General features: G+C 39.0%; 2 protein-coding genes across 9 annotated transcripts; one reads left to right on the plus strand and one right to left on the minus strand.

Annotated features, from left to right (window-relative positions):
• Positions 1-2,720: 2,720 nt before the first annotated feature.
• Positions 2,721-15,140, minus strand: LOC121324155 (heterogeneous nuclear ribonucleoprotein H-like). 8 transcript variants are annotated; one of them, XR_005951222.1, is made up of 13 exons: positions 15,046-15,140; positions 13,826-13,956; positions 13,212-13,367; positions 12,957-13,100; positions 12,173-12,311; positions 11,082-11,260; positions 10,293-10,376; positions 9,932-10,044; positions 8,816-8,951; positions 8,641-8,724; positions 6,443-6,541; positions 5,777-5,927; positions 3,348-3,483 (listed from the first exon to the last, which is right to left on the minus strand). XR_005951222.1 is itself a non-coding variant. In XM_041265687.1 (12 exons), exons 2-12 carry the CDS (start codon positions 13,908-13,910, stop codon positions 3,365-3,367), a joined length of 1,329 nt encoding a protein of 442 aa, XP_041121621.1. In that variant the 5' UTR covers positions 13,911-13,956; positions 15,046-15,140; the 3' UTR covers positions 2,721-3,364. The 8 variants fall into 8 exon arrangements, 6 of the variants coding, with proteins under 6 accessions (XP_041121621.1, XP_041121625.1, XP_041121622.1 ...); XR_005951223.1 differs by having other exon boundaries at positions 6,452-6,541; positions 15,046-15,139; XM_041265687.1 differs by lacking the exon at positions 5,777-5,927 and having other exon boundaries at positions 2,721-3,483; positions 10,302-10,376.
• An 813-nt stretch (positions 15,141-15,953) lies between these two features.
• zgc:110540 (deoxynucleoside kinase) lies at positions 15,954-25,001 on the plus strand. Its single transcript, XM_041265692.1, has 7 exons — positions 15,954-16,281; positions 18,187-18,302; positions 19,018-19,211; positions 21,867-22,014; positions 22,767-22,882; positions 22,993-23,092; positions 23,701-25,001. The coding sequence occupies exons 1-7, from the start codon at positions 16,188-16,190 to the stop codon at positions 23,725-23,727; spliced, it is 795 nt and encodes a 264-aa protein (XP_041121626.1). The 5' UTR covers positions 15,954-16,187; the 3' UTR covers positions 23,728-25,001.
• Positions 25,002-25,698: the final 697 nt, after the last annotated feature.

Genomic DNA, 25,698 nt, shown 5'->3' on the forward strand with positions numbered 1-25,698 from the left:
TGAAAGTGATTAATTCCTGTCACTTCATCAGCAGCGTCTCCAACACTTAATTCTAAACAGTGGTTCATACACTTCCAAATTAATATTTCTGGATAATCTTTCACAAGTCTAGAAGCTACTCCAGATTTACTAACTAGCTTACATATGCTCCATCTGAGGCACAGCAGATTAGATGTTCTTCGAGATTTTTTTCTGTGAAACCATGATGGGAAAGAGCTGAAAGTGATGCTTTATATATTGTTTCTGCATTAGTTGCATTAAGTTCAACTAAATCTAGTTAGTATATTACAGGTTCTTCTGAATCACAAAGACATGCCCTAATGTAGATGATTAAAACAAACTTTTTACTGACTAGTAGATTCATCATTCAGAACTGCCAATTTGGATTCACTGTCTAGAACACTTGCCACAAGCTTTTTCCTCATTTCGTTGGCAATATGATGATAAATATTAGCACTTCCCAGAATGCAAGGTACATCAAGACCATTTAGAACTTGCAAACCAGTGTCAGTAGGCTGATCAGTAAATGGCCTCCCTGACTGCTATCCTGTAAACAGTCCAAAAAACTTTATCTATTTTTTCATACTGATCTGACATTTTCAATTTTTTTTTCTTTGGGCTGTCTTATAATTCTCAGCTCCCTTATGTGAAAGAATTCTTGTGTTTAAATATATTTTTCCTGAGACAGCTGCTGACCATCTTTGGGGTTTCTAGAAGATACCTACAGCTATTACCCATTCATCAGATAGGTGAACATGTTTGCCAGAGTTTGGGCCCAGTGACTAACTTTGCACTTAAATTGTACCTCATCTTTTCTTCAGCACAAATCAGCCAAGGGTATGTCTTCTTTTTTTCTTAAAACTGGTTTTGTGTCCAACATTCAGGATCATCTTGTGTATTCTGTGGTGTCTTAATCAACGGCAGAAGCTGTGTTCAGCGAGTGTCTCCTTGGCCTGCTCTGGTCCCAAGCAGGAAGAGAACCTGCCGTGCTTATCTTCCAGTTCTGATTATGTACTTGATAGGGAACCTATAGAAATTCTAACAAGCCCAGTTAACCAGAATGGCAACTGCTAAATATCTGTCAGTAAACACGGACGGTTCTACAGATCAAAATAAAAATACATTTTTAAATGTTCATTTTTCAGGAAAATAAAATGGATGTCTAATTGATGTTAATTCTGACTCGGGAACCTCACATAAAGACTAGCAAGTTTAAATAGGTACTAGTTCTTCAGACTACTACTACGATTGAGTAGTATGTACAGATTAAACATATTCATATTAAAAATGAGTTTACCAGATTATAAACATTCAATTCAAAACATCTATAGGAGACTAGGAGTGTATGATAAAAGTTTGGTGAAGATCGATGCAAAATGAAGGCCGTTATGTTCCCCTTGTATAGTGTGACAGATACAATTGGTGTACAAAGGTCCAGTTAAGTCCCCCACACCACAAAAATCTGAAAGCTACAGTGCTGTGAAAAAGTATTTGCCCTGTCTCATTTTCTGCATTTTTTGTACATTTTTCACATTGAATGTGGTCAGATCTTTTTGTGGGTTGTAGAAGTATATAGGAGTCTGAGAGAAAAAAATGACACCAAAGTTTGGTGCTTCTTTCATTTGTTTGGTATGCAAGGTAATCAAACATGCAATCTTCATGTGTGAACAAGTTATTGCCCCCCCCCCCCCCTAGTTAACTCAACCCAATTAAAAGGGTAATAAGGGTCAGCTGTCTGAATACTTTGGTTCACAATCAGGCCTGATTTGGGCCAGCTCTGCCCAATATAAATCTGACTATCTTTGGCCCTTACCATCAGAGTGAAGTTGTCAGCACACAGATTCTAGAGGCACATCATGCCACAATTAAAAGAAATTCCTGAAGACCACCAGGAAAAAAAGGTATCTATGCCCCTCAGTCTAGAAAGGGTTACAAAACTATTTCTAAGGCTCTGGGGCTACACCAAACCAGTCAAAGCCATATTGTCCAAATGGAGAAAGTTTGGGACAGTAGTAAATTTTCCCAGGAATGGCCATCCTGCCAAAATCTCTCCAAGAGCAAGGCGTAAAATCGTCCAGGAAGTCACAAAGAACCCTAGAACATCATCCAGGGATCTGCAAGTCAACATCAGAATGGTTGAAGAACACAATATTTAGTTTTGGAATGGCCTAGTCATAGTCCAGACCTAAACCCATGGAAATGTGGCAGGACCTGAAATGAGTTTATGCTCAAAAACCCACAAATGTTACTGAGTTAAAGCAGTTCTGCCTGAAGGAGTGGGACAAAATTCCTCTACGGCACTGTAAGAGACTGATCAATAACTACAGGAAGCATTTGGGTAGTTATTGCTGCTAAAGGTGGTGTAACCAGTCAGAGTCTAAAGGGGTGATTTGTTCACTCAGGGTCCCTTTTATCAAATATTAGATTCTGGTTGAAGATCTGAACATTGTGTAAGAAATATGCAAAAATGCAGAAAATCAGACAGGGGGCAAATACCTTTTCAACTGTGTAACTGTATATAAATGATGGTGTTGAAGGCACAATCTTGGAGACTTGTGTGAATTGAGCCCTTATTGAAGCACATGTTTAATACCAGCATTAAGCACATTGGAAAACAGAGCCTGCTGAGGTAGCATAACTAGAATGGTTGTTGCCACATCATACTGCAACACATTAAACTCATTCAAGAAATTATGAATTCATCACATTTCTATGTTAGCCACAGTTACTCAAGTTTATTAACTTTGCGCAATACACAGAATTAAACAAACCAAAAAAAAAAAAATTACTTCCATGACAAAAGGTTTAAAATGTTTGCTCTGTATTGCGTCTTTAGGCAAGTTTCCACAGAATTTTAAAAAAGCAACTCAGAAACATGCTCTTCCACAGAATATAAAAAACCCACACTCCGATTTAAGGTCTTACACCTTAAGAAAATAATGGCTGGAAATCCTTGCAGCTTTCAACCGAACATCAGTGTTCATATACATCTTAACCATATATTTACAAAAGCATGTCTGTTCATGCTATCAAATTGTAAGGGAACAAATCTCAGGAAATGGTTACTCTCAAGACCCTATAATACTAAACTGAAGGCCATTAGCCCTTGGTTACTTACTGCTGAAAAAAAGTGTCTACGGAAACTTAAAGACTTACACAGAACAAAAGTGAAGACCAGCAACTAACTTAAATTTAAACATCAAAGGGTTAGGCTGCCGAGACATCTTCCATCCTTCCTATTTTAAACGACAACCCTGATTTCTAGAACAGTAAGCAAACCCTCTTACATCTGTTACAGCAGAGCTGGAGTCCATGTATTTATTTTATTGTACAGAATTCATTTCTTTTCTTCCATTGAAGCTGCTCACATTCCCCATCCTCCACTCATGTTTATGCTGCTTGACATTCCAGCCATTCCATTCACGCCCACCGAGCCACGGCTTCCACTTCCATAGTAGCTACTATTGATTCCACTTTGACTACCTGCAAGTACAAAGAGAAGAGCTTTACTGACCCATTTCAACTGTTATTCACCACTATTTACTGACAAGGCCAACAGAAAAATTTAAGCAGCAGGACCCACCTCCCCCCTGTCAAGGAAACAATCTGGCAACGCCTGCCCAAAATAAAGTATGCTTCAGGACAAAACTGGGTAAACTAAACAGTTGTCTGTCAAATATTCCAGTGTTCCACTTATGGTTATCAGCCATGTTAACCCTTTGCAGTCCATTTATTCAGTGCTTGTCAAGTCCAATTTATTTTCCCACACGCTGTTTAAAATCCCCCCCCCCCCCCAGAGTAAAATAGGTTTAAAATATATTGAATCCCAAAAGCACACTCAATACTGCATCTCCAGCCAAGCCCCATCCCTTGTTTGCTGTATTTTTCACATACCTCTTTATAGACGTGCATACCGATAAATCCTCTCCTGATCACTCGTTTTATCACCAAACTCCTCAATAATGCGATAGTCATTATTTTTACTATAACATCCCAAAAAGCTCTGCAAATGTCTGTGATATTCTTTGAGTGCTGGAAGCAGAAGCAGCTATCTCCATTGTTATACCAGTGTTATCTCTGTAGTATAGGGCCTTTGTGTATTGCTCAGACCTGCCCCCTTTTTTTTTGGCTTCTCTCAGCTCCTATCGTTCTTACTTGGCCATTGAAAGGTTTTCTCTGCTTATCCGGAGAAAAAACGACTACAGACCTGTGCTTGACGTCTTTTTGATGATGTCGGACAGGGTCCAACATTTGACTGGAAAAGGAAAATTGTAATGTCGGACCTGGTCCGACATAGGACCACAATGGGTTAATGGTTCGGGGCCTCACCTAATTCTTTCAATACTTTTGTATTCAGCTGTTTTATGTCAGTTCAGAATCATGTAATGTCATTAATTACTACGAATAATTCAGACTATTTTGTTTTTTATAAAATAAATGGTTTTGGTTAGGGTATGCAGGCCAAGTGTTTGTTGATGCCTGGCAGTACCAACCAACAAACCTGAACACCCAGATCAAGCATGAAGCCGCAGTTATCCATACTGACGGCAGTCACAATCATCTGGGAAGTCTTGTCACAACCTTTGACATATGTTACATATTAAGGAATATTAAATCTGAACCATCTACATGCAGCAGCGTGTGCAATGAGCTCCCAGAAATGCAGCCAGGTTAGTGCCGAGACTGCCGATGCTTTTTCATTGTACTAAATAAATAAATAAATAATAAAAAAACACCGTTTGATAATCATAACCGCTGGAACCCCAATATAGGGATGCAGTGTTTAAGCAGATCACAGTAGTTTGCTGGATTTGCAAACTCACCGGACTTGCTTCTTGGGTTTGTTCTAGATGTTAGGATTGCAAACCAAACCAAAGTTGTTGTGGATTGGCCACAGAGATGCCAACTTTTAAAAGGAAAAAACAGTAGCATGTGCCCAGCAAACTAAATTAAATTTAAAAAAAAAAAAGCATATTCTTTTAAGGCCAGTGGCTGCTAAGCGGCATATAAAATTCATTCTCTATAGAGATTAAACCAACTCTGATTGAACTGTTGGAAAACAGAGAGAAGCTTTCAGAAATACTGTTGGACTAGCTGGTTCGAAACAAGACAGACTACAGCAATTAATATTTTGAATTTGTTTTAAAAATTGCTTTTTCATACCAACAAGAAACAAAAGTAGAAAGTATGCTATGTTTTACTTGCAGCCTTGTTATTTATGACAACTTGTTTTATGATCTCTCTGCTTTCGATGCCACAGAGCTGCAGACATTTCAACTGACGATTTCTGAGTCAAGAAATGCAGCTTTGCATGAAGAGAACCTACGTGCATCTGCAACAGCGAGTTGGAGTCATGCCGGCCAGCTTGTTTACAGAGAAGTCTATCCCAGTATTCATAGTAAAAACGAGTACTAGTATCACTCAAAACACACTGACACGCAAACCGGGATCTTAGGTACTGGAGGGAGGAGAGTCCGATTCCTGTTTCCAATTATTTTAAACTGACACAGTAAGTAACATATGAACACTCACGTGGCAGTTTGTGAAGGACCCCTAATCCGCTTGCTCAATAACATGGCTGTCAGTAATAACAGCTTGAGGGAGCCAGTTAGAACGCCAATACAACCGTCAACAGTGGAAATGTATATTTAGACTAATGAAATTAAAGAATTTAACTAGAAAACCTACACGTAGTATAAAAAGAACTCTTCATGAACGCTCATGGGAGTGTATATAGATATTTTTTTTATTTTTAATAAAAATCATAGCTTAATACCTCTTTGGCATAACGCCGTAGCAGAACCTCCAATATAGTAGCTGCTATGGTCAGATCGTAGCAGTTGGCATCTCTGTTGCCGACCAATAGCTTTCGACGGCCGATTCATTTTTATGGCACGTTACATCATAGATTTGTTTACCATCCAGGCCTGCATTTGAGAGAAGTTGTACAGCGGTAGCACAGAGGCAAAGATTTGTGTATCTATGGCTAAGGTAAGCTTTACCAACATTGATACACTGGAGTATATTCAAGAAGCACTTGCACACCAATGCTTTGAGTTCACCTGGTTTCAGTTTTTTTTTTGTTTGTTTTTTTTAAAAAAACACTAATAAAGCAATCATAAGCACCTGCACATTGAAGGAACCTCTCAAACTCCTAAAGGTGGAGGGGCTGCCCAAGAAGGCCTGGCTGTCAAGAACCCAGCTGGTGGGCAGGACAGGATTTAGTATTTGCAGCAAGGCTGGTACAAGGCACTTTCAAAGATGGCATCTACCTATACCAGAGGAGTCATTGAAACCTATCTGGCTTACCGTACATCCGTACAGAAAAATCTCCACTAATAAAAAAAAAAAATCACAAATCTAAGAAATTAAGTTGTGTTTAACAGCAGATGGCTGCTAATAAAATGAGGGCAGAATCCTGGACCCCCAAGTCGACACTCACTGTACTCACCGTAGCCGCCCATGCTGGTCTGGGTGCTGTAGCCACCCGTGTATCCACCACTCAACTGCTGATTACTGGGGCCGTAAGTGGACTGGTTTGCTGAAGGAAAAACATGAAAGTCAGCATGCATTAGACATGAAATGATACTATACAGTATCCTGTATAAGGCGAGGTATGATAAATACCATGGTCACCTTAATATCACGGTATAAAATCATGCAAGTTATAAAAATGAGGGCTTATTAAAAATTAATAGTGCAAGTTACTTTGAAAATGAGTAATTCCCCAAACACACAAAACAAAATACGCCACACTTTCCTTCACTGAATGCTTTAACACTTTGCAGTCCTATGTCTGATATCAAAAAGATGTCAAGCACAGGTCTCTAACCGTTTTTTCTCTGGAAAAAGCAGAGAAAACCTTTCAATGGCTGAGTGAGACTGATAGGAGCCGAATGAAACCGAAAAAGAAAAAAAGGCGTTTATCTTCTAGCCCCATGCACTACATAGATAACACTGACAAAGAAGATGACTGCCTCTGCATCCAGCGCTCAAAGACTCGGACATTTGCAAAGCTATTTGAGATGTTATAGTAATAAAATAATTACTTTGATTGCATTGGAGTTTGGTGATAAAACAAGTGATCAGGAGAGGATTTATCAGTATGCACGTCTATTAAAAGGTCTCTGAAATACAGCAAACAAGGGGTGGGGCTTGGCTGGAGATGCAGTACCGAGTCCTTTTGTGATTCAATGCTTTTTAAACCCGTTACGCTGAAAAGAAAATATTTTAAGACAGCACATGTAAAATAAACAGTGCATGTGAAAATAAACTGTGAACCTGACGCACCTGACAAGAGCTGCATAAATGGACTACAAAGGGTTAATGTATACAGCAAGTTAATTGAAAGTGAAATGAAGATTTCTCCCGATACATAAGTATTGGACATATTAATCTCGCTTTTAAGCGACTTGATATTGAATTCATTGTGCTGTAGTTCTACAGCGCTTAAGTTAGCAGAGACAGCAAAGTGATCCCTATCGATCATGCCTAATTCTGTAGATGCCAAGCGTTTCAGTATGGACAAGCCTTCACAATGCAACGAAAGGGCATGAATGAGAAGACTGCCAGCAGGTGTTCTGCACTGACTTTAAAGACTACTGGACTTGTCCAACATTTGTTAAAACTGGAATTTCTTTAAAAAATGCAAAAATTGGAATTTGTAAATTAATGCAATTGAGCTACAAATTACTTTTCTGCAATTTCACTTTTTTTTTTGCAAGGTAAGGCCCTAGCTATTATTGAAGAGCATAGTTTTTAGCACAGGGGCCAAATATGTAAAGCAAAACTAAAATAAATAAATAAATGTATTAACATAAATGTTGTATGCTATTGGGTTTATGTTTACAGTTCACGTGACTACTATTAAGCTTCAAATATTACAAATGAGTATACATCCAAAGTTTCACCCAATAAATCTAAAACGTTTTGAAAACTAAATAACTTGTTTAAGCAAAACTTTGAGAATAAGTAGGCAGTCACTTATGTCTGGTGCCAGGAGATACGTTTAAATGTATTCATTTTTTTGTTTGTATTTTTTAGCAACCAGCAAAAGAGAGTATAGTTTATCATTGGTCATGGCCAACTACACTCACCTACAAAACTAACTGAAGAGCGGGAGTGAGGTGGGCTTGGTAATTCAGCACCAGCACGTTTTCTGGTGCTAAACTTTCAAAACAGTTTAGCACCAATTTTCAAAAACGACTTGCACCCTGATAAGTGAAAATAGGCTAAATGTAAGCTATGCTACGAATCTACCAAGTTATTCAGCTCTTTGCAGTGTTTTTACTATTTCTCTATTGAGTTGTATGTGCAACCTTTTCCTACACCACTATTCATATACCACGGTAAACAGCAAACTGGAGTACCGACTCACCTCTAATGCTGTATTACATTTTAAAAACGTGGCTGCCAGCTGCAAAATGTTTGCATTTTTTATCACTTCACCCAGTCCTTAGTCATGGGATATTCCATGTTCTTGAAAGAGATTAAGCAGTTTAAATGAAGTCTGACAGACTGTGGAAAATTTTTAACCCACACTGCAGTCTCAGTATATTAGATTTAACTTGAATCACAATGATATGCCCCAAAGTAATGCACTCTAGGTTCCAGGCAAACAAACAGAAGCCTAAAACATACCCATTGTTCCCATAATCTGGTTTCCATAGGCGCCATTATTTCCTCCAGCAGTGGAATTCAGGAAAAGCTCAACATATCTATGTTCTTTATGGAGAAAGAAGAAAAATTTAGGAAGTTTGAAATGACTCAGGTCAGTGTATTCTTACCAGCTTGTTTCCTGGTTTCAAAAACTTACGCATATTTGCTTTGTCTTTAGACATGGCAGCCACAGCATCCTCGTGAGTAGCAAACTCCACATCGGCCTCCCCGGTTACCCTGCCATCGGGGCCAATCTCTATGTGAACTCTTACTGGGTTCAGCGGTGAGAAGAACTGAGGAAAATCAAAACTGCACAATTTAGCAACGTGCACTACTTTGCATAGCATTAACACTAGTACTCATGTGAAATACAAAAACAACTAAAAACATACCAATTAAACTTTCCAATAGTGAAGATTGCAGTCAGCAGCAGAAAGTAAAAGCAGGTCACACTTCCTTGAAGCTACACAACCAGTTTTACAATCCTTAAGCCCCTTTCACACTGGCAATCGTACCCAGGTCCAGACCCAGGTCACAATCCAGTGAACCACCTCAGGATGTGGGTCGACATGCTTTGACCCGGGCTGAGCGAGACAAAATGCTTGACGGCCGTTCATGAGCCAACGCAATAACAAACAGCCACTCCTGCATGAAGGTTGCACTTCTGCAAGGAATGTCTGTTTATTCTGTTTAGCCATATAAGAAACATTTGCTCTATTCAACATTTTGGCTGACTCTTCAATCCAGAGAAACTTGGATGGAAGTGTCAGTAGCATGCTGCTTCCGGTGCATTAAAACGCATATTGTGCACTTTTGTCTGTCACCCAGGTCAATCCTGCTTTATCAAAAGCAGTGTGAAATCCTGTACCCGACCCGCATGACACTGGGTCCTAACCCGCATAGGTAGAGCATGCCAGTGTGAAAGGGGCTGTGTTTCAAATGCAAGTATGCTGTATGTTGTACCACATACAAAATGTGTGTTAATTCAACCAGCAAATAGCACCTCCTTTTAGGTCAGATCCTACTGAAGAGCATACTGAGCCTATGTTATCTTGATTCTTCTCAAAGGAAAATTTCTGAAAACGCACTAGTCAGGCCGTTCCATGAAAACAGTCAAGTCTGCGATCAATTAACGTCAATCCCAAGATTCTTGTGATGTGTCCAATTCCCAATACACAAGTTTGATCAAAGTCTAAGGCTTGCCAGTAGTCTTATATGACTTATTCAATGTCCGGAATGACCCGGGCTATTCGTGGAAGGAATGTACACTTACATTATATATGTCTGTTTCTGTAGCACGATAAGGGAGTCCCCTCATGTGTACACAGTGGCCTGTGGTGCTCTGGAAAGAGGAAGTTCCATCTCCATAACGACCATCAGACACTCCTAGAGAAAAAAAAAAAAAAAGCAAAAATTCAGTTTCACGACAATTTCAAGATACACACGCATCTTCAATTTATACAAAACATGACCAACCCTTCTTTTTCAGTCCTATGGAGCATCCGACTAAAAAAACCCCCAAACTTGTAAATATAAATATTGTAACATCTGTATATGCAGATTTACATTTAAGTATTGTGGCTTCCCTATCAGTGGTAACCAAAGGCATGAATAGTAAAAAAGGTTTGACATGCCTTCAGTACCTCGTCCAAACCGCTGGTCGGAGCCAAAACCATAGCCATCACTGTATCCATTGTAGTCATCATAACTACCATAGCCTGAAAAACAAGAGTGATCAGCTTTAAAAACAGGTCTAGATGCCAACTAGGCAACACCTGTAAAAGTGACCCTAACATTACAAAGGGCATAGAACTCAAAAAGCAAATATGCAGCCGACGTATCCAAATTCTACTACAACCACCACGGACAGGCAACTAGTTGACTGAAGATTTAAAAATCACCAACAAAATGCCTTTTCACACCAGACGCGATAACGACAAGTGAATCAGTAGTACTACAAAACAAAATAGCACGTATTTTTGGCACGAACCAATCACACTGCTTGCAATGCGGAACACACAGAATTGGGGGTCTATTTTTGCAATTGGTCAGTGCCCTACCTGCCCTGGGACAATCACAGTAGAGTCACCTATCAACAAACACACCTGTCACCACTGGTGTGAAAGGCTGTGTCACAGCGAAAGGATCACTATCCCAGGACAAATTGCGTCGCGTCCAGTGTGGTGGAAACACTACCCCCTTGACTGAGAAAAGCACAAAACTCTGCTTTCTGTAGTCTATTAGCAAACTGAAGACTGAAAGAAGCATTCCTAACTTGAAACAAAAGAAAAAACACTGCTCGCCTGTAGACCATGTAAAAGGGTCTACTCTACAACCAGTTAAACCCCTGCTAGTGTGCAGTGCACCTCATCAACCACTGGCCAACAGATACAAAGGTACCTGCGATTTTAAACCTCACTTACCGCCACCATAGCCTCCTCTCCTCATTCGGTCGAAGGATCCACCACGACCCATGCTGTTGTAACCCCTTCCACCGCCGGGTCTGTCATAGGGCCCTGGGCGCTGCATTCCCATTGGTTTCCGCGGGGGCTCGTAATTGGTGCGCACTTCTGATCGGCTGCTCTTGAAAATTTCAATATACCTAAAGTTGTATACACAACGAAATTAGTAGGAACGTTTAAACAATGCAACCAAACATACATTCTCTGAATCAAACCAAATCTGAACGCAAAGTTTAAGTCAATTCCAGCACTTACTATTTTATATTAATCCTTAATGATTACTTGAACAATTAAATGCCTGTCTTCAGTTGTTAACTGTATCACACAGGTCCTCAATATCAGTTGAGAAAATGTATGTGTATATATATTATATATACACACACACACACACACATACATATATATATATATATCACTAATATTATATATAGATATATATATATATACTATGATATCTCAGGTTCAAGAAAACCTGTCCATGTATGCTTTGAAACTTACATTGCTTAGGGGTCTATAGTTCACATTCTTGACACAAGTCAACTGCTGCAAGTGAATACATCTTGTACATAATGATGAGCAAGTCAAAAGCTTGACAGGTCACAGGACCATTTTTTTCAAAATAATTAGATTTTAAACAGTTACAGAACTTTTCTTATGGTTACCAGTTAGCTTAGTGTATCAAACTCAACTTGTGATCCTCTTAACAAACCCTACACTTCTTTTTTTAACCCGTTAAACAGGAGCTCAGTTGTATTTGCAGATACAATCCCATTTACATTAAAGGTTGCCTCAAGGTTGAATCCATGCTAGTACTTTCACTGATAATGAAAAGGTGTGAATAGCAACTCCCGGTTTACCATCTATGTAGTAGAGGGCAAGCTAATTTATACAGCTTGTAATATTAAGCCAATAAAATACAAGCTTTCTCCAGACTTCTACACTGAAAAACTGCAAATACCTAAACAAGGGGGGAAAAAAAGTGTATGTGTACCAGTCATTTGAAGTGTATACCATAAGAAAAGCGACTTAGCCAGCCAACCTTCCATCCCCACCTGTGCCCTATTCTTTCCTTGTGTTTCTTTAGAGCCTTTTCAGCTATATCCTGTGAAGCAAACTGCACGAAGGCCTCCCCCGTACTCCTCCCCTGGAAGTCCACCGGCAATGTAATCCCATTTGGCACGATTTCCAACCCTTCAACCCAAGGACAAATAACCCCAGCGGGGGACATTAAATCACATGCCCAATCACAATGTTTACTTAATGCATCATACATACCAGAGGGTTCTGCGACGAATATTGTACTGGCACATAACCACAATGGTGCGCAGGTGAAAGACCCATACGGGATTGAAGCAAATGCTAGCAACAAATCCACATATTGTTTACTAGGACACCCAGTTTTGGTTTAAGGCAAATGGTTGCAACACATAAGGGAGTCCACTTACAATGGAAAGATGAATCCAAAGTATCCAGACAACAGAATAAAAACATGCTCAGTTTACAGAACATGTTTAAACATAGTTTTTATTTCTTACCAGGGGCCCAAATGAGCATTATTAACACTAGATCAAAATTTTGCCAAAATGGGGTCAAATCATTCAGCTGTAGAGCAGAATGATTGGCACTGATTTTTGCAAAACTGCCACTAGCTTACTTTAACACAAAAAAATCAGGGGGAAAAACAGTTCTAGAAAATAAAAACATCTATAAAAACCAAGTAAAAAAATAAAACTGCATGCAATGTTCATTTCTAGTCTGAATTGGAACCTGCATTTAAAAAAAGATGAAAATGTGACATATCACTACTTAGAGAAAACGACTAACTTTTTGGCATACCTGAGAAAAACTGGACTATTTCTTCTTTGCTGCAGCCAAACGGAAGGCCTCTGAGTCGGACCAGGCCATCACCCTCAGACTCAGGGCTGTTGGGACCAGTGTGTTTCAGAACCCAATCCATTTCAACATTGTTCGATCTAAACACTAAAAGGGAAAGAAATAAGTTTGAAATCCACAAGATGCATCAGTCTTTAGCATACCACTCCCCCACACCTGACCGGTTACAATTGAAAAAGACTAAAATAGGACACATACCTTCCACATATCTATGCCCCATGGTTTCTCTGTCTTTTTTAACTGCAATTTTCAGGTCTTCCTCTGTCTCCAGTTCAACGAAAGCCTCTCCACTTGGCCTCCCCTCTCTGGTATAGGTGAAGTGGATGGCAGTTGTGTCATTTGCAATTTTGCAGTCTATTAATAAATAAAAATACACATATCAGTACTAGATCTCCAACCATCAAGGCTATTGGTGACTGATTAATTCAAAAACATTTTGAAATTCTTGGACTGGTTAGCATTCAGACAAGCTTCATTTGTATTAGCATTTGCCTCTTCCACCTCATGGTGCACTACATCCCATTGTGAAAACCAGTTTATGATCTTCCTGTCCCAGAACAGTCATCATTGCCGATTTTTTAAACAATAACAATCCACATTGATGCTCTGGCTTGCTACCAAATTTAAAATGTTTATGTAAACTTTACCATGTACAGTTATCTGGATCTTGTCCAACTGCTAATTAAAAGTTGGACAGCTTATTAAATCAATGGAAGGCAACTAGGTATTACACACCTGCGCTTAGTTTTGGGACATTTCACATTTTATTTAACAAAACTGAATTTTTAATAGTACAGTGCACAGCCACTTACCTGAGAAAAACCTCTGAACTTCATCAACTGAGCAGGACCAGGGCAGCCCACGAACACGGACAACAAATCCCTCACCTTCAGACATGGTTTATCTCTGATGATGATTTAGCAACAGTGATTTCTTTCAAGTGCTGTGCAAACAAAACCAAGTCTTTGGTTAGCAATGCAGGGGAGTACAGGCCCGTTATGATTAAGACTGAAAACAGGACTAATCCGAAATTGCACTTTGCCCAAACCGACTAGTTTGCACTTCGGTTGCATGACACGTGCACCAAACACGCAAGTGACACTGGTAAAACGTTAATAAATAAAAGCCTTACAAAAATTGAAAGCGTGTCAATTCTCGCTACAGCAATTGTATTAAATCGGTCGAAAATAGAGTTCAAGTGGATGCATTGCATGCCCGACCTCACTGGCTTTTCCCCAAACACCACCAAACAACGCACTGTGGCGCACGACAATACTTGATGACAGATAGTCAGACCCATCTTGTAATAAAAGAGCAAATACAACTTGATTAAAAAATAAAAGCATACGGGCTTTTAATCATACCTCTACCACCCCGGATTGCATTAACATTTATAGATCACGTCCTAGATTCTGAGAGAAAAATAAGGCCGTTGAAACCCACTCAATTTAAGTAGGCCTTGCTGTTTAGAAACACGTACTTCAATCACCTTAAACACGCTACAGAAATGTACGCAACGCAATTCAGTGACAAAAATTTCGAAAGAATGGAATTTGTTATGTGACATTATCGTATGCAGTATGAGTTTTACAAAGACGAGACCTTTGCTAGCATCAGCGGTCTGCCGCCGACATTTTAGGTCGTCCGTCTGTGTAACTAAGAATAATTTAACTTCATTGCAGTGCAAAATCCGTCACTTCACTAAATACACGACGGCTTTTATGTTAAATAAATTATTTCACAAATAACTGATAACGTTGTAACAACTTGAACTTCCAGTTACAGACTACAGGTATCTACCATAAATACACCACCGCGGTTTCTCCCCGCTTCCTCAAAACAAAAAGACAATGCACAAAAGGACCCTTAGGCCTCAGATCACAAATTTAAAAAGATCAATTAATGTAAGAGAAAACGTTGGAAAATAACACCTTCTTACGTTTGCAAGAGTTGGTAATAACACGCATTTAGTTGTAATATTTCACAACAGAAGGAATATATTACTTTACAGGTTAATAAAACGTGCTCTTACCTTACAGGCCCGACTTGAGTGTGATCCTCTTGCTTCCACGGCGAACGCGTTTGCGCTTCACTACATCCGGGGCCGAGGCGTGGTCTCGGCGGTAGGCTGGGTCAGGGTTTGATCGTTAATGAAACCGTTGACATTGTGGCTCAAACAAGAATCAGTTTGTTATTGTAAACTATAGGATGTTGAGCCGGAATGGACGACATAGGGTTTACTTTCATTCCTTTAAATTATGTATTGGGTCGTCGTACGCGCAAGGATAACACTGCCTCAACAAAATGGATACCTACACAGTGGTATCTAAACGGTTAGCGTGGAGGTTAATTTTAGCACATACACGCCGTTTTCAATTTCTGTTCAATTCAATTATCTCGTCCCATAATCCCTGTCGTGGTTGTTGTATATCTAGTCCCATAATCCGAGTCGTGGTCTTGTTTCGTATATGCAGATGTGAGTTTTTCACTATCGTATTACTCTGTGTTCGGTATTTCAGCAGTGTAGCATTATGCATTGCAGAACAAATTTTACGAAAGCTTACATTCATATTATATTCATATATATATATATATATATATATATATATATATATATATATATATATATATATATATATATATATAATTACTGTAAATGAATGTGTTGTTTACCGTTACGTGTTCCTCGAAGCATGTTGTGAGTGAGATATGTACTTTTCATGTTTTGTTTTCACCCCAGTACAGGCTGCATCATGCTTTTCACATTTGGCGGGATATTTAAAGAAAGGAAGATTCAATGTTTACAATAGTGAACACTGCCAATAAGCTTTGCCTAAATTGACTCATTTTAATACTAAGTTAAATATCGTGCAATTGTTTAGTTGTGAATTTACTTTTTTTTTTTTTTTTTTTTAAAGACACAAATACAATTTACTTTCGTTCATTTGAATATAAACCCATCCATTGCATGTTGACGTGTCCGTATAATCAGTTCTGATTGGTCTTCAAGTGGACCCGCCAGTATAGGAAATGAAGATAGTGATTGGCGGGCAGGTCAATTGCGCCAGAATTAAAAAGACCACAGCGCAGGTAGTTTAGACAGAGTTCTCAAAGAAAAGCATATATATAGATTTTATTACTTTTCAGTTAAATACATTTTAAACTTTTATCGTCATGTCCACTCCACCAAAAAGAATGTGTGTCAGCCCGTCTTTCGACAGCAGCTTTGAGAAGAGGGGAAAGAAAATTTCCATTGAGGGGAATATTGGTAAGTACAACCATTACGAATGTTTTCAAAGACGCAGTGTATAGTTAATTAACAGAACAAAAATATACCGTAAACACGTTTGTAGATTTGTAAAAACGAACAGTTAAGTATCAGATAAATATTACGAGTATATTGCATTGCTAAAGTATATTGTTTGACTGTATTGCAAGCGCGAAAAAATGATTTCTGGATTATTGTTATTTTTTTACTTTGTAACAGTGGATAAATTAGTTTTACTTTAGAAAAGTGTAACGTAGAAAGACACGGAACCCTAATTCTAGCAACAAACAAAAAATAACCAAATGTAATCTTAAATTGATATAACGGGGGATCTATAGTTTTTATATCCGAGGAAGATGACAGTTTGGCGCCAAAAGCTTTCAAGAAGGCTCGTTTATATAAAATGTGTGCCAATCTATCTACATTGCGAGGGAATTGTATGTGTTTGGTATTAGTTTTCACTTCGAGCTTCCAATACATTTTAATTTAATTAATTTATTCGTTCGACATAAAGACGTAACATGTTATCCTTCAATTAACTGGTGTAATAGATTGTCAGCTGTTTTTAGATTAAATGTTATAAAATCAACAATAACTCAAATCTGATTTTTTTTTAAACTTTAAATGAAAATAACTACTGTTTAATATTTTAATCAAAATAGTCACTAAACTTCTTATTGATTTAATTCACTTATAATCTGGGACCTAGTACAGTATAATTAGTGGTGTGGGTGAGCCAGAACAGCGTCCCGGTTGTTTTTTCAATGGGCAGAACCTTGATTTAAGAGTTAACTTAATAATCAATAATTTCGATGAATGCGCATCGATGAAGCGATCTCTTTTCCGTGTGGAAATCAAAATAGTCTTTCTGTACATGTCATTGAATAGACATTAGTAACCGGATTCCCTACGCGCCACTGATGGTACACGAATCGGAGTGTTTGCAGTCTGTCAAGTCACACCTCTTGATTCCTGCAAAATTGTCCAATGTAGTCATTCGTCCTTGTGATGCAATGAAGAGAACATTAGGAACTTCTATAACAAACTACAGTACTAAAGTTTAATGGGGCTAGCAATGTTTTTTAGTTAATGTGCTGATGAAGTAGCCAAGTTGTGTTTTTTAAAGCAGCCAAAAACCGCACATACATTTAAAAGGTAATATTACAAAAGCAAACAAGCGCTACACATTTATTAAAAAAAAAAAAACAGCAATAGTATAAATTATGTATTTATCTGCTTTGCTTGTTTTTTCTCACTATTTACAGTACCAGAACCGTTGTTTTATTTTTTATTTATAATCTGATGAGATCAAATGCGGTAGTTCCAGGAAAACAAAACAAAAACATGTATTCAGAATGTCGTGTAAAATTAAGTTGTCCAGAACTGTCAGCGGATACATTCTTTTAAAAATAAAGTGAAAAACAATTGTAATTGTACAGTTCTGAAATTGGTGACGAATAAAAAATAGTAGCGTTTGTGTGATTCATAACTGTATTGGATGCAGAGCTCCAGAAAGAAGACAGGGGAGGACGTGATGTACTATACAAGACGTTGTGGTGATTGAAGTTCTGCGCTGATGATGACCTTAATTGAAAGGAATAGAAAAAGAACATGCATGATAACAATAACTAAACCACCAAAGACAGTATTTACCAACAGGATGCCTTCAATTCAAGACCAATTTGGCTGGAAATGACTAGGGCAGTAGCCTATAAAAGTTGCATGTGAGACGCATGCACTACCTATTCAATGTTACCTCAATGACAAATACAACTGGAATTTGTATCATTTGTTTAGGAAGTCTAAATTTTGTTGGTGTTCCGGTACTTTTGGATTTAGGACTACACCACTGCCTATAATGTGTATGATTCCATCTTCCTCCTTTGTTTTTCCTTCCTCATACAGCGGCTGGCAAGTCTACGTTTGTGCGGATGCTGGAGAAAGCTTCTAATGAATGGGAGGTCACTCCCGAACCTATAGCCAAGTGGTGCAATGTGCAAACCACTGAGAATGCCTATGAGGTATGCCCATTTTATTATAGGCACCAGCACCAATGCCCTGATGCTGTTTGTGAAATACCCTTTTCATTTTATTAATCAGTGATGATTGGAAATACACACATTTTGTTTTAGAAGTGCTTATAGAACAACCACAATTGTAATTGACTAAGATCACAACCCTTAAATACTCTAAGATTGTAAACCATGGAAGAGAAATCTTATCAGTGACTTTCATATTGTATAACTGACAGATTATTTTTGCTCCTACTCCATGACACCAGATTTTGATCTCCTCTATCTTGGGTTCAGATTTTATTGGTGTCATAAATAAGACCAGGGTCCAGGGATGTAGAGGACTAATCAGTTTTTTTTTTTTTTTTGGTCATCTAAGTATTCTACTCCAGCTGCAACATCTGAATTTAAAATAAACATGAAAGGGTTGCATCTTGGGGGCTGCTTATCGCATTGTCATGGAACTTGTAAGCTGAAGGTTATTCAGTGTGTCATGATCTGTGGCGGAGGTACCATGCCTGACCTGTGTTAAATTTACATCTATATTTTGTCTGTCATACCATAAGAGTGAAATAAATATGCACGTTCCATCCCAAGTTGAAGAAACCCCCTCTTAAGGTTGTCGGCTATGCAGACATTTCAAATTAAACGGTTTGCTTGTTTGTGAGGTTTGTCTCTGTGTACTGTACACAGTGCTTGTTGTAACAGGTCCCTTTCTCTGTAGGAGCTCTCCACATCTCAGAAGAGCGGTGGCAACCTCCTCCAGATGCTGTATGACAAGCCTAGCCGCTGGGCCTACACTTTCCAGACCTACGCCTCCCTGAGCCGGGTGCGTTCCCAGCTCCAGCCCATCTCCCAGAAGCTGCGTGAGGCCGAGCATCCCGTGCAGTTCTACGAGAGATCTGTGTACAGCGACAGGTGAGCCGCCGCTGGAGCAGCAAACATGAGCTGGATTGCGCTGGACAATGTGTTTTCAGCATGGCAAAGATTCCGAGCAGTGCTCCGGAACAACTGCTGAACAGGGTTCCAACTGGTTTGCGTTGGTCTGCTGTACTTTGCTGGTTTGAAAGATGCTGCTGGGGGTACCTATTTGTGGCATGCTACATCCAGTATTCTGGCTATATCCTATTCACAAGCAAACACAGTACCACCCCCCCCCCCCCTTGTTTCTATAGTCCCCCCCCCCCCCCCCCCCCCCCCCCCGTATCAATGTCAATAACAATGATACAGTAATCTGGTTACTATCTGGCCACTTCTTGCACATGAGTGAAGCTTGTCCAGCTCGTGTAATAATTTGAAAAACCCTGGACATGCTATATTCTTTTTTTTTTTTTTTTTTTTTTTTTGTCAACTCAAGTTTTGGAAAATTCAGGCTACCCGGGAGCACTTGAGTGCACTGAAGTTGGCTTGACAGTAAACGAGGTAATAGTTGCTTATAGTAAATTGCCTACTCGGCTGCCGCTAGAGCTGCTGACCCGCTTTCCAGATCAGTTATTAATAATAAAAAATAATCACTGAATTATTTTCATTCTCCCGTGATCCTAGTGAAATTCCAGACTTTTTCATAACGGAGACATGGTTTTTCAAACATGTTCAAGCCCTAGAAATCACTTTGGCATTTTCCCATACTTTTTCCAGACTAGAGTACAAACGCTGGTATCTCTATCGGTAGTAAAAACTATAAGATTTATTTTGCCAGCAAATATGTTTTATAAATTCAGTATATGGGGAATGTTTATCTGAAATTTAGTTATTTTATAGATAGTACAATTAGCAACCGATCCAATTATTTTGTGTTTTTTCTTGTCTTTTTTAAGACAACACGCTCTCCAGACAGTAAATAAGGAGAACTAAAATTGATGCTGCCATACTGTAGTGAGTGTCTTTGCTGTTAGGTTAAAATCCTTAATAAAATACCTTAACTTAGTAGCAGAGAGGGTTAGGAATATTTTAGTTCAATAAATATCAGTATTTTATTTCAGGTTTGAAAGATTACATTGGATCGTGGTGACATACATGTCAAGGTCCCATGACACTTGACCACGACTAAGGAGATGTTGCCACGAATGGGGGAACAGCGTGTTGTTTGGATAGGGAAACAAACCACAGTTCAAATCTACACATTATTCATCATAATAATTTTAAAAAGTGGCAGTTTCGTTTTAAAAATAGGAAACAATTTTCATACTTTGTCACGAACCTCATAGCTAAACATCAAGCGGAATTCCAGCATTTAACCGCAATTTTGAAAATTAATTCTTCCCTGACTCCTCCTGTTCAGTTCCGTCCCAATTCTACTGTGTGCATGTGTGTTCAGTTGCGTCAAAGGTGAATCTGTGATGTTTGTGTACATCACCCCGGAAATCATTCAAGCATTACCAATGAAAAACATTGATCCCTCTAAACGTGTTTTACTGGGATGATCTGTGAGCGGAATCTCGATTGAGAAACCGCTGTTTGATTAAAGCACAGAACGTTGTCTTGTTAGAGTAAAAAATCAGATTGCCTGTTGGGCAAGCAGCCAAAAAAAATGCGTTGTCTGACAGATTTTTTTTTGGTTGTCCTGGAACATCGGGCTAGCGATTTTTGCCAGCCCTGACTATGCGTGCACGCGCATAATCTGGTATGTTTTACTTTTTGCTGTCTACAATTTTTAAATATTGTTTCAAGAGCTTTGTGTGTTTGTTTTTATATATTACTCGCCTGTCACACAGCTCTTTTTCATTTGCCATTTTTAAAACTGTCGACAACTTCTGGTGAGGTGGAAAATAAGTGCAAAGTATTTTTGTAGCGAAATACGAACATCTCATTTATGTATCCGAATACATGTCAAAAACTTAATTTGGAATATTGAGGTTTTTCCCAGCACAAATAATACAAAAATACAAAACACTGTTCAAAAACAACAGAAACAAAAGGTGGCTAACCCCAGGCCGATCGCTACTCCCACTGAAAGGGAGGTTCCACTTCAGGAACCTTCTTCCTCCATAAACTGAACTTTGATAGGATTAAAAATCCCATAAATTAATCCCTACCTATTGTCCTAAGGATCCCGGTTAAACACACAGTGGTCCTCAGCGCTCCCTGGCTACACATGCAGTTGTGAAGGTTTTCCACCTTCACTGGCAGGCTTGCACAAGACGGAACAAACATCGAACAAAAGCTGGCTTTAACCTTTTTTGAAGTGACCAGTTAATTGATTGTCTAGTTTTCAATTGACACCTGGCCACTTGCAACATATTTCTTTCAGTTAGGGAGGGGGAGGGGGGGGGGGGGGGGGGGGGGGATGGGGAGAGAGAGCCTAATCTCCCAGTCCTGCCATATCTAAAAATAAATTCTTTACAAACCACCACCAATATGCACTATTTACAGGGCAGGCCTCAGCTCTGCCACACATGCAAACAGTGACTATGCCCAAAGAGAACATTTTAATAACTCATTAACATGAGTAAGAGTTTTCTACAACAAAAGGTTACAAACAAGATTGCACTTCCTACCATGAGTCGCTGGTCCCAGGACCGTTTGCTCTGAACAGGTCGGACTAATCACTGTTTTCTCTCTTTGTTATTTTAGGTATGTGTTTGCCTCCAGCCTGTTTGAGTCAGGAGACCTGAATGAAACGGAATGGGCGATCTACCAGGACTGGCACAGCTGGCTGCTGAAGCAGTACGAGTCTCAGATCGAGCTGGACGGGATGATCTACCTGCGAGCAGAACCACAGGCAAGGAGGATGCTGCAAACGGAGCTTCAGAATAGGGTCCTGTTCAAGAGCAAACACTTTCACCCGAGTGTTGTAAAACTCGGCTTTTTAGCATAAACACAGTATGTAGTGAACAAGACACCATGCAGTACCCCGGTCTCTTGTATACTTTACATCATGAGACTATTTCTCATGGCTCCGACATCACTGGCAAAAACAAAAATAGATTTGTACGTAGGTGGATTCTCACAGCTAAAACATAAAACTGACCAGACACCAAGGAAAAATAGAAAAAGCACTGTCCGTGAAAGCTTCATTTTATTTCACACTGCAAAATGTGTAATTACGCAATGTATCGTGGGGTTCCTATGAACAAAGTGAAGGGAAAGATCCTTTTTTTATTTTAAATTCAAATTCCTGTACAAAAGAAGTCTCAAGTGCTACTGAGCTAGCCTCATACATCTCGCCAGACATCAAGGAAAAAAGAGCAGCAGTCAAGTTATGTAAAGTCAATTAACATTTAACAGTATCATTTATATTAAGGCTATTTTCACTGTCAGTGAAGCATCATTTGTTTTAATTTAATTGTAGCCTTGGTTATAGTAAGGTTGTCTTTTTGCAAAGTTACTTCATGCTGAAAAAGTGAATATCTTGTTCAGAACTGTACTGTAACTTGCTTTAGAGATGCTAATTTACACTGTCTATACCTGCTGCTGCAGCAGCACTTTGGAAGACGTATAATAATGTCTCCAATGTAATCCCTTTTTGTCCAGAAATGTATGAAGAGGCTTCATTTGAGAGGGCGTGAGGAGGAGCAAGGCATTGAGCTGGAGTACCTGGAGAAACTCCACTACAAGCATGAGTGCTGGCTGTACAACAGGACCACTCAGTAAGGGGCTGTGTGTGCGTGCGTGCATGCGTGGGTGTGTGTGAGGGTCTGTCATTACCAAGCCAATCTGCATGTTCGGAACCTGCTCTAAACCTGCTCTCTCTATTTAGGGTGGACTTTGAATACTTGAAAGATCTCCCAGTGCTGGTGCTCGATGTTAATGATGACTTCAAAAATGACAAGATTAAACAAGAGTCCATTTTAGACAAGGTATGTTTCTGGTGTTATGCAGGTGGCACATATTGATGACACTGGTGACTGTAACGTGAAGTTACTACATGCACAGTATAATCTAGCTCAGTGGGTCTCAATCCTGATCCTGGGGGACCACTGCCCTGCTTGTTTTTGTTCCAACCAAGAGCTCAATTCATAATTGAACTAATTAGCTTAATTTTACTTTTTAAATAGTGTAGCATATAAAAAGTTGGAGAATTTAAGTTCCTTATACAATTTTATTCCTAAATTAATCTCCATCTGTTTAAAATAATTAAAGCTCAGATTAGTCAAATTATTAGTTCAAGTAAGGGTTCAATTATGTAATTAAGTGCTTGGTTGGAACAAAAACCAGCAGGGCAGTGGTCCCCCAGGACCAGGATTAAGGATTGACACTAATTTCATGTTCAAGTGTCTTCCGTGTACACGTTGTGATCCCATATTTTGCTGTCTGGCTTGAACAAAGATGAATATTGAAGGCAGTGAATTGGTTCCCTTCCTTTTCAGTAAACTATAGTACAAGTGCATTTTACTGCCTGTATAATCTAACTGTCCTACTTCTGACGTGTGTGGTTATTTCTTATTGTTGATTTCATTTTTCACAGGTTAAAGAGTTCATGAGTTCATTGTAAGAATGACTGAATGCTGGACTGCCATGGAACTTCACACTGATATTTTGGGTGCCAGCACTGCAGGATATGCCTCATGCAACGATGATTTTATTTCAGGAACATAATTCTCCAATCCTGTACTTCTGGTGGACCTCTAAATAAGCACTGGCTTCTGAAGACAGACAGCCAGACCTTTGGTGGACAATTCCATAAACTCTTACATTGGCCAGTCTGGCTCCTTGAATGTTGTGCTGTGCTTTTTTCTCGATTCCTGAGTTTTAGAGTTAATAACTTTCTATTTAACATTTTACATTTATATATATATATATATAGCTTTAATTTTGTTAGTTTAACATTATCCTATATTAGACAGACAATTGTAAAGGTGAATTTGAATTTTTACATGGTATTAGTTAAAGTGCATGGCTGTCTCCTTGCTGATAAGGTACCCTGCCAAAACAGAATGCAGCCAGCTTTGTAAACATGCCAGTCGTATGAAAAGGTAAGATTGGTGCTGGAAGAAGAACCGAAGCGTGAAGCTTCTAGTTGTTTGAGTTATTGCAAAGGAAATGAATTGCACACATTTTGAATGTTTTGAAATTTTGTTTTTCTTTTAAATTTTATGTTTTAAAATATGCTCAAGATAAACCCTTTGAAGTGTTTTGATTTTAAAAGAAACATGAAAGTAATTGTATACTAATTCAAATGTAGATAGTCCATGCATACCATCGTTAGAAAACGTGGGCCCCATTTTCAAAAGAAATGCAACGACACAGCAGGGGTTGCACAATTTATTTTTTTTTGGGTGCAAGGATAGAGTTGCAATGAAAAACTCGCTTTGCATCGGTGCAAGGTTCGGTCAGAACTTTGTGGGCTTTTCTTGACCCACCTCCCAGTTTACAAGTAAGCAGGTAGAATGACCGCGTGTTGCGTTTCTGACTGCTTTGAGTCGTAAAAGGTTGATTTTCTTTTTATTAAAAGCCGGGTTTGTGTAAAATGTGGCGGGAACACTATTGTGTTCAGTATGTAATTAATGATAACATATGTGATTGACACAATCTGTACTTAAGCACAGCTAGAGCTATATCGTATTACATCTTCTACAGTTTGGAATGCTTGAGGGACAAAGTAGATAACCTGCAAATAGAGTATAGCACCATTGGCTTTTCTTGACCAATAGTGTGGTCCAGTGGTTAAAGTCCAGGGCTTGTAACCAGTTCACTGATTCAAATCCCACACTGCCACCAACTGACTCACTGTGTGTGACCCTGAGCAAGTCACTTAACCTCTTTGTGCTCCATCCTGCAGATGAGAAGTTAAATAAATATTCTACTGTAAGTGACTCTGCATATAATGCACAGTTCACCTGCCCTCTGTAAAGCGCTTTGTGATGGTGGTCCACTATGAAAGGTGCTATTTAAAAATGATTTATTATATTACTGATTGAAAACTGCAGGTAAAGTGGGAAGTGGGTCAAAGCCCACAACATTCCAACACAACCTTGCACTGATGCAAGGTGAGCTTTTCCTTGTAACTGATAATGAAAATCTGACAGGTGTGACTGTCCATGCAACCAATTATTTATTTATTTTTTTAACATGCAATTTTTTTAATGAAAGAGATGCAGGGGAACAATATCTCATACCTCAAATGTTCATGTCCAATACTTCTTGGGCTCAGAGTAAAACGTTGCAGTTAAGCATTTGGAGTGGGGTGGGGGTTGTTTACAAAGCAATCCAGTTGATTGCTGCAGTGTTTAGTGTGGCAACTTGCATCTCTGCTGCATTGTTCTAATGCAGTACATGTTGCAGAGTGTGTTACTTGACAATGCACAGCAGCCCAGGGGTCTTGGTGAATGCTGCCACTGAAGCATGGAGACAGGGCATTCCCATTCCTTGCTGTTGAATACCCCAATGTGCCAGCGTTGTTTGAAGATGTTTTATTGCAGTCAAATGTACATAAAGCCAGTAGTTATATTTAAGGCTGATTTCA

The sequence above is a fragment of the Polyodon spathula genome, chromosome 12 (genome assembly GCF_017654505.1).
Source record: "Polyodon spathula isolate WHYD16114869_AA chromosome 12, ASM1765450v1, whole genome shotgun sequence".
NCBI classification, from domain to species: domain Eukaryota; kingdom Metazoa; phylum Chordata; class Actinopteri; order Acipenseriformes; family Polyodontidae; genus Polyodon; species Polyodon spathula.

Excerpts from the sequence above, each read along its gene's own strand:
- LOC121324155 (XM_041265686.1), bottom strand. The coding sequence starts at position 13,910 with ATGTCTGAAGGTGAGGGATTTGTTGTCCGTGTTCGTGGGCTGCCCTGG. Across the intron at positions 13,368-13,825 it reads AGTTCAGAGGTTTTTCTCAG|ACTGCAAAATTGCAAATGAC; the intron begins GTAAGTGGCTGT and ends ATTTATTAATAG. Across the intron at positions 8,725-8,815 it reads TAAAGACAAAGCAAATATGC|AACATAGATATGTTGAGCTT; the intron begins GTAAGTTTTTGA and ends TTCTCCATAAAG.
- zgc:110540 (XM_041265692.1), top strand. The coding sequence starts at position 16,188 with ATGTCCACTCCACCAAAAAGAATGTGTGTCAGCCCGTCTTTCGACAGC. Across the intron at positions 22,015-22,766 it reads ACCTGCGAGCAGAACCACAG|AAATGTATGAAGAGGCTTCA; the intron begins GCAAGGAGGATG and ends CTTTTTGTCCAG. Across the intron at positions 22,883-22,992 it reads CTGTACAACAGGACCACTCA|GGTGGACTTTGAATACTTGA; the intron begins GTAAGGGGCTGT and ends CTCTCTATTTAG.